The sequence below is a fragment of the Manihot esculenta genome, chromosome 14 (assembly GCF_001659605.2).
Source record: "Manihot esculenta cultivar AM560-2 chromosome 14, M.esculenta_v8, whole genome shotgun sequence".
NCBI classification, from domain to species: domain Eukaryota; kingdom Viridiplantae; phylum Streptophyta; class Magnoliopsida; order Malpighiales; family Euphorbiaceae; genus Manihot; species Manihot esculenta.
In genome coordinates this window covers 27,673,278-27,685,675 of record NC_035174.2, presented here as the reverse complement: position 1 = coordinate 27,685,675, position 12,398 = coordinate 27,673,278, and the positions used below count along the sequence as shown (strand labels likewise).

General features: G+C 33.8%; 2 protein-coding genes across 2 annotated transcripts; both read right to left on the bottom strand.

Annotated features, from left to right (window-relative positions):
- Positions 1-2,099: 2,099 nt before the first annotated feature.
- Positions 2,100-6,463, bottom strand: LOC110600069 (putative disease resistance protein RGA1). The gene has a single exon (XM_021736779.2). It carries the CDS (start codon positions 6,116-6,118, stop codon positions 2,555-2,557), a length of 3,564 nt encoding a protein of 1,187 aa, XP_021592471.1. The 5' UTR covers positions 6,119-6,463; the 3' UTR covers positions 2,100-2,554.
- Positions 6,464-7,446: 983 nt separating this feature from the next.
- Positions 7,447-11,354, bottom strand: LOC110630760 (GPI mannosyltransferase 1). The gene is made up of 4 exons (XM_021778327.2): positions 10,758-11,354; positions 9,396-9,578; positions 8,180-8,721; positions 7,447-7,947 (listed from the first exon to the last, which is right to left on the bottom strand). The coding sequence occupies exons 1-4, from the start codon at positions 11,026-11,028 to the stop codon at positions 7,642-7,644; spliced, it is 1,302 nt and encodes a 433-aa protein (XP_021634019.1). The 5' UTR covers positions 11,029-11,354; the 3' UTR covers positions 7,447-7,641.
- Positions 11,355-12,398: the final 1,044 nt, after the last annotated feature.

The window sequence follows — 12,398 nt, the reverse complement described above, 5'->3', positions numbered from 1 at the left end:
GTCCAAAGAAACTAAAAAAACCAAATCACAATACTATAAAATCAAACTAAGTAAACCAAAAACAAATTAAAATCAAATCACCTAAAGCATCAAATAATAGATCGAACTGTAATTGTGGTAAATCGAAATTGTATATAATAATTAAACACGAAACTATTAAATAATTTGGATTAATTATTTGTGAACCAAATGAAAAGTAGTTATTTGGGTCAGTTTGGACATGACTATTTCAATTGGTATCAGAGTCACCTTAAGTCAGAGCTAGTGGAACTGTAAGGAAATGGCTACCCATGTGAGACAATGTGGAGCCGTCCGAGATACTAGTGATACTAGTGAATTACAATATCCAAGGGTCTGGTCCTGGTTTAGCAATTATATTTAATTCTGTTGAGATGAGAACGTCGCAAATTTAGCAAGAGAGAGTGTGAGATCCAGTTACTTTTCGTCCACATCGACGGAATACGGTAAATCGAAATTATATATATAATAGCTAAGCACAAAACTATTAAATAATTTGGGTTAACCATTTTGGATCAAGTGAAAAGTAGGGTCAAAAGTTATTTAAGACAGTTTGAACGAACCGAGTTGTGTCGGTAATACAACCACCAAAGAAATCGAAAAGTATCATTCTATAGCTTCGGCTAAAAAAGTAAGGACGTCCAGAAGCAAAGCAAATCACCAAAAGCAAAACACCAAGTCATTGCAAATACTAGCAAGCAGAAACACATGCAATAGAAACTTTAAAGAGAAAAAATCTATGGTAGAGCAAAACAGAATTGCTCCAATTCACCAAGACAGCCAGAGAGGAGTAGACAGTAGAGCTTACGATGCTATTCTCCTCTACGGAATCGATAATCACTAGATATAGTGATGCGATTCCAAAATGTTCGATATCACACTGAGAAGAGACCTCCCTAGGCAGAGAAACAGAGCAAACCCCTCCCCCACCCTTCTTATTAAAGCAAATCTATTCGAGTCCCTTTCATAGATTTCACAAGACCTAAAAAAAATACAAACACAAAGCAAAATAAATACAAATACAATAAAACCACCCACCTATCCAAACAAGAGGAGGGAAGCCAAGCGGATAGAAAATAAGAAAATAAATGTCAAACCAAGGGTTTCTCTGCTCCTAAGGCCAGGCAAAGGAACCACCAGTGACAGTCTAATCGAACAACCATAAAGAATCGTAATAATAGTTTGCCGAATCTCGGACTTCTTGCTTCTTGGCTCTCTGTCTCCCTCTCTCTCCCTTCTCTCCAATCCATTCTTTTATTAGAGCATGATAATATGAATCTGATTTAACCTTTTTTGTTTATTATTTGCAATAAGTTACTGAATTATTAGGACAAATGTAAAACATCCAAAACGTTATTTCACTATTTTGAAGTTCACTTTGTCATATGTTATGCTTATTTTTACATCTAGTTTAATTGGATTTCATTTAATGTCAGCACCCTCTATTATAATTTATTAATTATGATAGTTTGTTCTTTATCCTTTTTATTTTGATAAATGAAATCCTAATTTTTAATTAGAACTTAATTAAGTAGATTATTTATTTATATTATTAATATGTATTATATTTAATTGGTTTTCAATTAATTAATATTTTGATAATTTATTGATCCATTCAGTCCCTTCATTAAATTAACTAATGTTTTCAAACTCTGCTTGATTGTTAAAAATAGTTTAATATGCTTTTTAATATAGAAATTAATTAGTATATATTTTTATAAAATTAAAAATTAATTAGTAAATTTTTTTATACTATAAAACGTAGATAGTAAAATAATTAATATATAAAATTAATTAGTAGATTTTTTAATATTTTAAAAATATTTTAATATAACTTTTAAAATATAAATACTGTGTATTAATATTTAAAACTTAAACGTTTGAATTAAAATATAAAATGATGTTTTTTCAACTGATTGATTAAATTTTAAATAAAACAGTTATATTTTTATTTAATATTTATTTATTTAATGGTTATATATTTAGTTTAGTCCAATAATTAAAAGCAAATTACTCACCGTGTCTGAGCTTCCATTCCCTTAATCTCCTACTCAAATATAAATAAAATAAATAAACTATTCAAAAAAATAAATAAATTTATCTTTATTAATTTTGGAAAATAAAATTGAGCTGGGCCATACTGAATTTTTATCCAATTATAATGAGCAACTTCTCCTGTGTCACTCTTCAAAAGACAAGCATTTTCATAAAACTCATTAGATGGACTCCACCTATCTTCCAGACCATCCTACCTGCACTTAATCTCCAAGTTTTGATCAAATGAGATTGTTAATCCCAAGTTTGTTGTCAGAAATATTACAATCTACGGAACTGCATGAACATTAGAAATCAGTATCAAAACTATATTACTAGAAAGATTGATACACAGATTTCAATGCAAGTTCTTGTTTATTCTTTCAAATCTAACAGCATTTTTAGGAACTTGCATGCTTTAACAGTTTGAAAAAAGTTGCATGATAATCACTTATCAAAAGCTCAAACCTTCAAGCAAAGAACTCCTTGTATCAGAATGATTTCAACTCAGGCGTTGAACCCATTTGCTATTAATTTTGATCATTTTAATATGAGAAATTTTGGGCCAATCTGCTCCTCTGGCTTTCTTGCATCTTTTAGATAGGTGAGGGCAGTTGCAAATGCAAAGCTTTTGTAAAGCAGCAAGGTTGCAAATCCTATCCGGCAATGAACTCAATCTGGGGCAATAGGAAATTTTAAGTCTTTGAAGTGATGTGAGGCTGTCTATCCACTCTGGCAAAGCAACCAAATTTTTACATTCTTCAACCTGCAATTCTTGTAGACTAGGGATGTCTTTAATCCATCTAGGAAGAAGAACCAATTTTGGAATATCATTGAATTCCAGATAATGAAGCTTTTTAAGGGCTTGCAATTGCATACCATCGTCTGAAAGATCAAGCTCCTCACAACTCCTTATCCTCAGTTCCTCAAGAGCAATGAGATGTTGAATCCCATTAGACAAAGACTTTAACCCTTCACACCTGTAGATCCTCAGATTTCGTAGAGAAGTCAAGGCCTTGAAACCTTGTCGCGGCAAACTTGATAGTCTTGGGCACTCCTCAATCTTTACAAGCTCAAGTGATGTGAGGTTTGGCAACCATGATTCTGGCAAAGCTTCTAAATCATCAATTCTCACGAGTTGTAGAGACTTTAATTTAGAAAGAGGAGAGGCAATGAAGGAATCATGGGGAAGTAGAGAACCGGAGGAGGAAGATTCTTTTGGGCTCTGTAAAGCTGCCATCATCATCATCATCATAGAGATCCTCATTGTCATCATAGTGAGCATCATCAGTCCCTGTTGCTGCAGAAGTTCCTCACTTACTTCATACAGATACAGCTCTTCAAGGTACGGATGCAGAGGAATTGATGTCAAGTTAAAGCAATGGTGAACCTTTAAGCTAGAAAGACGAGGAAATGAAGGTGGTACTGCAGGTTGGGGTTCCTGATGCTCACCAAGTGACGTCGATGCACTATCACTATCGTTCCTTGACTCAACAACTGCTTCTCCCCTCCACCATCTCTTTAAATTAGGCAAGTCAACAAGTGAAAGTACTTTTAAGGATGGGAAGAATATTGCAGATGATGAGAGCTGCCCAGTGCCATTGTCTATGCACTCAAGATTCATCAACTCTTCAAGACTGAGGAACTTGAGATGGCGAAGTTCATGTAGAGGTGGCAGATGTTGGCATCGGTTACACTTCTTTATTGTAATTTTAACAATGTTTTTAAGCAAGGAGAGCCAAGATGAGAACCTCACACCTCCATAGCCTTGCACATGTAATTCCTTCAAATTTGAGTGTGGCTGCAGGTTTTGCATCAATAATTCATCATGTCCATCCTCATTAGCTCTAACTGATGACCCCCAGTTCAGAATAAGGGATCGGAGGAATTTCTTCCCTTTTAGATTTCCTGCTTTGGACTCCAATGCAATATTCTTGACATTTCCAAGGTTTTCAATACATAATTCACCTCTCAATTGATTTAGGCCACTCAACTCATTGGTCTTTGCACTACCTAGAGCACTGTCTTCATTCACTGCAATTATGAACCGCGATAATGTTTGGATGGAAGTTAGTTTTCCCAACCCAAACGGCATGCAAGTCAACCTATCACACCCATCAATCATAAGGTGTCTAAGGCTTATCAGCTTTCCAAGATCCCTCGGCAGCTGTTGAAGACTTGTACAATTCGAGAGTAACAATGTTTGCAAATTAAGCAAATAACATATCGAACAATGAAGGCTTTCCATGTCAAAATTATTAGAAAGATCAAGATATCTCAAATGCTTCAACTTACCAATAGTATCAGGCAACTCCTTAATACACGAGTGATGCAAGTCCAACGAACGTAGGCATTTAAAGCTCGAAATCACAGTATTTGGTGTTGATTCATTGGTGAATCCACAGTAATCTGGCAAAAAGAAAGTCCGCATGCTCTTTGCTTCCAGTAAATGCTTAGGAATGTCAGGAGAATAGGAGGGATGTTGAAAGGAGATGTGATGTACTCTCTCAGAAATATTCCCAGTATCAGTACTTCCGGCAATAGCACAATCTGTTCCTGCAACTATCTGTGCAAGATCATGAATAAGATCATGCATCTTAAAGCTTTTAATGTTCCCATACTCATCTATTTCTACTTCTTGAAAGAAAGACATAGTCACTAAATCCTTAAAGTATTGATCACCGAGATACTCCAAATACTCATTTCCACTGATGGAGTGAATATAACCCTGTGCTATCCATAACTGGATCAACTTATCTTTTTGGACTATGAAGTCTTTTGGGAAAATTGAGCAAAATGCAAAGCATTGTCTTAAAGGGATTGGCAAATGATCATAGCTCAACCTCAGTACGGGTAGAATTTCATTATCATCTAAACAAAACCTCCAAATTTCAGCATTTTGAATGGCCAACCATTCACTTTCTTCAGTTTTTGTTCTCATTGCACATGCCAAACTCTTCACAGCAAGAGGAACTCCTTTGCATCTGCTCACAATTTCCTTTCCAATTGTTATCAAGCTCGAATTCACTCCCTCTTTGTCCTCTCCAAATGTGAGGCGCTCAAACAATTCCCAGCAATCATCTTCTGCTAGACCTTGCAAAATGTAAGGGGACTTAATGCCCGAGACAAAGGCAACTTTTCTACTTCGAGTAGTCACTAAAATCTTACTTCCTCGAGCTCCAATCGACAACAGATTTTTCAGACAAACCCATCTCTCATGGCTTTCATCCCATACATCATCCAAGACAAGCAAATATCTCTTCCCCTCCAAGTTTTCCCTGAGGCACAATTGCAATTGGTCCAGTTCCAAGTTTCCTGGATCAATTTTCTTTATTGATTTAATAATATTAGCAACAATAATTCCAACATCAATTTTTTCATAGACAGAAACCCACATCCTTTTCTCAAAAGAATTGACCACCCTAGTATCATTATACACCAACTGAGCAAGAGTTGTCTTGCCCAACCCACCAATTCCAACAATGGGAAGAACAGACACATTTTCCTGATTGCTTGAACACATTAACAAGTTCACTATCTCGTCCTTATTCTGATCCCTCCCAATAATTTCTGAGGTTGATAGAAAAGAATGAGTCTGCTCCCTCTGCCTATTTTCCTCTCTCTCAACCACTCTCTCTTTAAAATTGAACTTTGACATATCAGCAGCAATATCATCCACTTTCTCTCTTATATATCTTATCTTTCGAGCCATCTTGAATCGAAAAGCAAGCTGATTCGACATGGAAAAGAATTCACTTACATGTTCTTTGATCCTTAAACCATTACTTTCCAGTTGATGCTTCAAAGCTTTTGTTGCAAATGTGTCCAAAACATCATCAGCTACATAAACAACATCTTTAAGCTTCCTTATCCAGTCTTGCACCAAATAGCTCTTCTCTTGCCTTTCTTCAGCATCTAGCAGCGCAGCTTTAATGGTGGAGAGTGTGTTTTCAAGCTTCTGCAAGTCCTTTTTCACACCATATGTGGCTCCGATGTCTTGAAAGGTGGACGAACCCAACTTCATTAGTATGTTGGTAGCTATCCCAAATGGAACTGCTTCTGCCATCTTGCTCTCTCTCACTCCCTTTTCAAGAACTGAAAGAGGAGAAAAGGAAAGTAACAGCAGTAGAGGAGATAGTGATGGAATCAAGAACTCAAGAATAGCATACTCCAAACAACTCAAGAGCTAAGGGAAGATGGGAAAGCAACCGGTGAATGATCTTGAAGATCAAAATTGCTTCACAGTTAAGAGAATTTAAGAACTAAAGACCACCACCATGTGAGGAATTTGTAATTTGTTGAGAAATGAGATGGAACCTTCAGAAGTAAATTGGAGCCTTTGCTCTTTGCTTTTGTTCTCTCTCGTGGAGAGCTTCAAGGAACTTGGCTGTACAATAATTGATTCTCATTTTCTTTTGCCCTATGAGATGTTTATGGAAAATTCAAATTACCCCCAATTTGACTTTAGAGCTTAATTAGGCACACAGTTTTATATTATATCAATTTGATCTAATTATTGACAAAAAAAACAAAAAATACAAATTTCTCATTTTCTTAATAATAAAAAAATTAAAAAAATTCTATTTACTTTCTATAATATAAAAAAATTCACTAATTAATTTTCAATTTTAAAAAATATATTAAAATACTTTTAATATTTTAAAAGTTAATAAGTAAATTTTTTCATCAGTTTTAATTATTAAATATTATAAAAAAATTTAAAATACTTGAATGAAATAATAGTAAACTTTTTAAAAATTTTAGTGATTAATTAATAAAATTTTTAAAATTATAAAAATTAAATAATAAAATACTAAACAGAAAAAAATTAATTAGTAAATTTTTTAAAACTTCAAAACTTAATTTTCTCAAAAATATTCAAACATTTATAAAACTTTTAAAAATAATAATTAATCTCTTCATTAAATTTAACCATTGAATATTATAAAAAAAATTTTATAATACCATCAAACATTGAAATACTAATTAGTATATATTTTTACAAAATTCAATGACAACCGCTACATTTTTTACATTATAGAAATATATAATATTCAATAATTAAAATTAACAAAAATAATTAATTAGTAGATTTTATAACATATTAATAAATTTTTTTATATAACATAAACTAAATAATAAATTTTATTTTTTACACTATATGTAACCCTAGCAAGACATGGTCAGTCCCAAGTCTAGACAAGGGAGGAGGACTGTGGTTAGATTAAAGATCATGTTAAAGCTGTCATCTGAATATCAACAAAGAATCCATATAGCGACCCAATTAGTTTAGAAATAAACGCTAGATTCTTCCTATATACATGATCAACTTGAAAATTTTCAAGGAAAAACTAAGGCTGAACACAAACAGTAACAGAAATTGAAAAGCAGATCTTGTGATGAAATTTTTTTATAACTAATACAATTCAGTGCACACAAACTTATAGCTGATGAATCAAGTGAAAAATGCCAACATCAGGCGGACCATTTGTACAAACAGTAAGCATATGCATTGAATCATTATCCTAAGTGAAGTGTTTATCCTAAGCAATATAAAGATCCTCAAAATTTCCAGCAACACTGGTTCGCTCATTCAGATTTCTTTGAACTTGAATGCTCTAATCGCCTGAACATCGGACAGCATCTATGATGCCGGATCAACATGACGACCACAAAAGTATTAGCAGCCAGAAACAGTAAGCTTGCTAGCCAAAGTTGTAGAAAAACATTTTTGCCCTTAAATTCAAGCATATAACCCCAGAACAACCAATGGCTCTGAGCACCCATCCATACAAGCATGCAACTTATGCCTACCCACCTCAGCTTCATATTGCTCCATGGAAGTATCAGTGGCAACAAGCAAAAGAACCAGACAAAGTACTGTGCTGTGATTACCTGAAAAAGAGGACAAGCACCACACAATTGTAAGCAAAAAGAAACCACAGTTATAAGTCAGAGTCGAAGAGTGTAGTTGACTCGTAGTAAAAGAAACTTGATTCCTTCCTTAGTTTCAATAAAATATATACATATAAGCAAAGAAAAAGGAGAATAGCTCATTTTCTCATAATTAGGAACACAGTAGAAAGTGGAAATTCGAAGAAGATGCTTTTGAAAGATGATAACCAACCTTATTGAATGCAACAAATGCAACTGTCTGCAGGAAAAAGCAAAATGGAAGATCTGGTGCAAAGCAGAAAATGAGAACCAGCTGGACTATCAGTTGAGGCAAAAATGAGATGAGCTTTTCCAAAATTGAAAATTCATGTTCATAATGGAGATATATGTGATAGAAATAGATGGAAAAGTTGTGTCTTGGATCTGTACGAGTGAGATGGTACAGCAGTGCCTCGTTCAAGAACTCCCATCCATATAAGTAGAAAAAAAGTGCAGTACAAGAAAGAAAAACGGTTCCGGAAATCAGACCAAACTTAATTCTCTCTCTTGTAAATATCCTTTTCAATAGACTCCATATACCACATTCCCTAGGTCCTCCCAAACTACTCTGTGATGTCTTCTGTTGACTGGATTTCCAATTCACAAGGAGAGGCCTCTGACCAGATTGGAAGAAGCATGGATCAAGAACCAAAACAACAGGGAGCGCATAGATTATAGGATAAATTCTGAAATGGACAACTAGTCCATACCAAATTGCAGCTTGGACCACATTACCTACACAGAATGGGAAAAAAAACAAAAAAAAAAAAATTGTTAGAAGTGATTGGATGGTTCTTAAACCAATAATTCGTAGCATACAAAATAACGATTGCCAGTACTCAGAACAGAAGAGAGAAACTCAAAGAACCTGAACCCCTTCTACTTTCCAATGGATTTGCATCAAAGCATATAACTATAGATATTCTTGACTTTGAAAATTCGCTAAAGCATTCAATTTCAATGTACCAAGCCCAAAAAATTCCAGCCCCTCTAATTTGTTTATTGAAAATTTAAAGCATCTAACCTTTTGTTCTCTTCAAAAAAGGAAAATAATAAAAAACTAGCTGCAAAAACAATATCATTTTAGTTGTTGGGGAAAAAATCAAATATTTAGTGTGTAATGTCTAATTAAAAGTAAGTTTCACCAACTAGAGAACATATTAATATCTGACTAGAGAGTATTTTCTCTCACCAAACATCAAGATCCTTCGCAAATTCTTAGAGATCAGTTCAGACAATTAGAAACAAGAACTTGCTCATGACTTCAAAGTTTAAGCATATCTGGGCAGAATATTGTCAGTATTGAATGCATCAACAGAAGCACATTAAACTGGTTAACAAGTTGATGGCTTAAAAGAAACCATCAACATCATTTAATTCAGTACAGGAATATTGAAGTAGAAGTATACCATCCATAAGACAGATAATGGTCCACAAAATCATGGCACAAACAATGGGCTCACAGTTCCCACGGGTTCCAATGGTGAAGGTAAATGGATTGAGGAGCCATACCATTACAGAATATAAGCATAGATCCTCAGGCACCTTACGCCGCTTCAAAATGTTGTGGATAAACATGCCCACAAGTAAATCTGCAACATGGGCATGTTAAACATATTAATCACAGAAAAAAAATCACCCACGTGTGTGTAGGGGTGGAGGGGAGGGAAAGAGAAAAGGCAAGTCAATATAGATGTATAGAGTTCAAGTACAGTTATATTATAAAGTCCAAACGCATATTTACACTCCTGAATTTTACCCAAAAACACTTGTGGCACCCTAAACTTTGAAAACATACAATCACACCTAAACTATTTAAAAGTGTAATTAAAATAATCTTGCAATCTTAGTATAAGGTAGTATGAACTATAAACCTGTTGTCATATATCCACAAGGCTTAAACTATTGCTTAATTTTACAACTAAAAATCAATAACCTAGTAATAATCATCATGCACAACATATAAATTTATGAAATTGAAACTTATCCTAAATTTTCTACAATTAAAGAATCTTATGTTCAAATTCAAATTGGTCTAAAAATACTATAGAAGATTCATGTTACATGCTGATTGAGATTGCAATGTTATCTTAATTCCATTTTTAAATGATTCCGACATATTATTATGGGACGTTTTCAAAGTTCAAGGTGCCATAAGGCTTTTCTGGTAAAATTCAAAGGGTGCAAATATATGTTCTGCCCATTATAAAACTCCTTTTCATGTTTCTATCAATTGATCTTTGGAAACTACAATTAGAGATGTGGGAAGAAATCAGAATTGCTGTAGAACAGAAAGTTATCCCCTTATGATTCTGCATTATAACTACTCCCATAGGATAGCCTAAATACCATGGATTAATTGAGCAGAAACTGTTTAATTAAGTTGGTGATAATTTGTCTCCAAATTCGTTACCAAAGCAATCTGATATTCAAGGCAAACAAGGAAGAGTAAATAAATCTAGCATCACAACGGTGTTCCTAAGAATCTCTTACTGTGAACTCTTAGGCATTGCATCTAAAAGAATGGTGCATTATGCATACAGATTTCAGTATGGCATCCAGAGCTGAAATTTTTACTCAATGTAAAGTATACAAAGAGATACTCGTGGAGAGTAACATCTTTGCTTCTTTGACATATAGTATTCTACATGTGAACTAAACTATTAACACATACATCTCCATACAGATCTTCAAATAAATCATAAATCAAATCATGCCATGAGAACACGCCAATATTTTTATTAAGTTCAAAGTTGGAAACTGTTACTTACCTGAAGCAGAGAAGAGGAATTTACCCCATGAACGATGAATAATGGAATTGGGTATGAGCAGAAAAGCGAGCAAAGGAGAATAACGGTAAGTACTTCTTTTGAAAGGGGATTCTCCGGACGCCATTAACGAGGCAGCATCAGAAAAGACGAGGTAATCCACATCTGTGTATCTAACCTCCATATGGGAATCTTGCCATTCTCCATAAATGATCAAAACGAGTCGAAAAATTGCTGAGAATAGAAGTATTTTACTCATGTTTATCCATGCCATAACTGCTACAGTTTGCGAATCTCCCTTTTGTCTCCTAGATCCCTCTCTCTCTAAAACAAGTGAAAATCACCAGACACTGACCGATCTAGATTTTGGCAAATCCCTGCGCCTCTGTCGCCGCTAACTCCGAAAGAAAACGCAATAAAACACCACTGCTCCAGAACAGCCTCCGTCGGCGGAGAGGGATCTGGTGCAGAACGGTTCTTCAACTTCTTTCCTCAGAGTCGCCGCAGGTGGAGTAAGAGATTTTTGCCTAACGGCGGAGAACTCCCTGATTATATATTATACAGTATTTATAAAATTTCCAAAATGTTATATGGCTAATTTTAATATGATTTTTTGTTTTAATCTTCAATATTAATTGATTGAAGGGCTGGAAATTATAGCAAAAGAGAACATTCAAAATAAGGCATACAATTAATTTTGCAAAAAATTTTACTACGTTATGAATTAGTAGAACAAGGTACGCTAGAGAAATTAACACCAAAATTTTCTGGATATACTATGCAGTACAAGTTTGCATACTATTAGCAATTACTACTGCTGCAGCAGCCGGCGAGAATCGATTCTTCTATGAAATATCATACTTGATTTTAAACGTACCACACACTATCCTGACCACTTTTCTCATCGTGCTATATAATTAACGTATCTTACGATTACGAAAGAATAATAGAATCACTAAGTGATGATTCTAATTCACTGCTTCATAATAATTAAATAAGCAACAAAAGAAATATGGGATGAAAATGAATTTAATATGGGATACATGCAAAATGGATTTAATAATAAATTAAATAATTATATTAAAATTCATTTTAAAATTATTAATATAAACAATAAATGTGTAAGTATAAATATTTAATGAAATAAATATAGAAGTATTTTATATTCATTTTTTTTTTTAGTTGACTAGAGAGAATTTTTTTTTTTTATTTCTTTTAAGAGTGTCTCTCTTAATTTTTTGTTAGTATTACGGTCTTTTTTAAAATTTACTGTTTATTTTTTTAAGGCGGATTACTTTTTTTATCTTTCAGCTATATTATAATATAGTTTTATGGTAGTTTTGATAGTAAATTGACAATACTTAGGCGAGGAAATCTTTGATCTACTGTTTGTATTATGTTCCTGATGGCTTTGTGTGTTTTTTCTACAAGTAGGTTGAATGCTTCAATGAGCTCTGTCGTTGTTTTCAAAGGTGACTTGCATGCATAGATTTAAGAAGCAGCGATTGAATGGTCAGATTTTCTCTTGTTGGAACATTTTCTAAATGTTTCATCCTAGTATGTCTCCTTCTATAATTGTCTTGTGGAGAATTATTTTATGGTTGAGGTTAGGTAACTTTGAGGCATATAGTCATTTTCCTCTAT

Excerpts from the sequence above, each read along its gene's own strand:
- LOC110630760 (XM_021778327.2), bottom strand. The coding sequence starts at position 11,028 with ATGGCATGGATAAACATGAGTAAAATACTTCTATTCTCAGCAATTTTT. Across the intron at positions 9,579-10,757 it reads ATTCCTCTTCTCTGCTTCAG|ATTTACTTGTGGGCATGTTT; the intron begins GTAAGTAACAGT and ends CCCATGTTGCAG. Across the intron at positions 7,948-8,179 it reads CATTTGTTGCATTCAATAAG|GTAATCACAGCACAGTACTT; the intron begins GTTGGTTATCAT and ends CCTCTTTTTCAG.
- LOC110600069 (XM_021736779.2), bottom strand. The coding sequence starts at position 6,118 with ATGGCAGAAGCAGTTCCATTTGGGATAGCTACCAACATACTAATGAAG.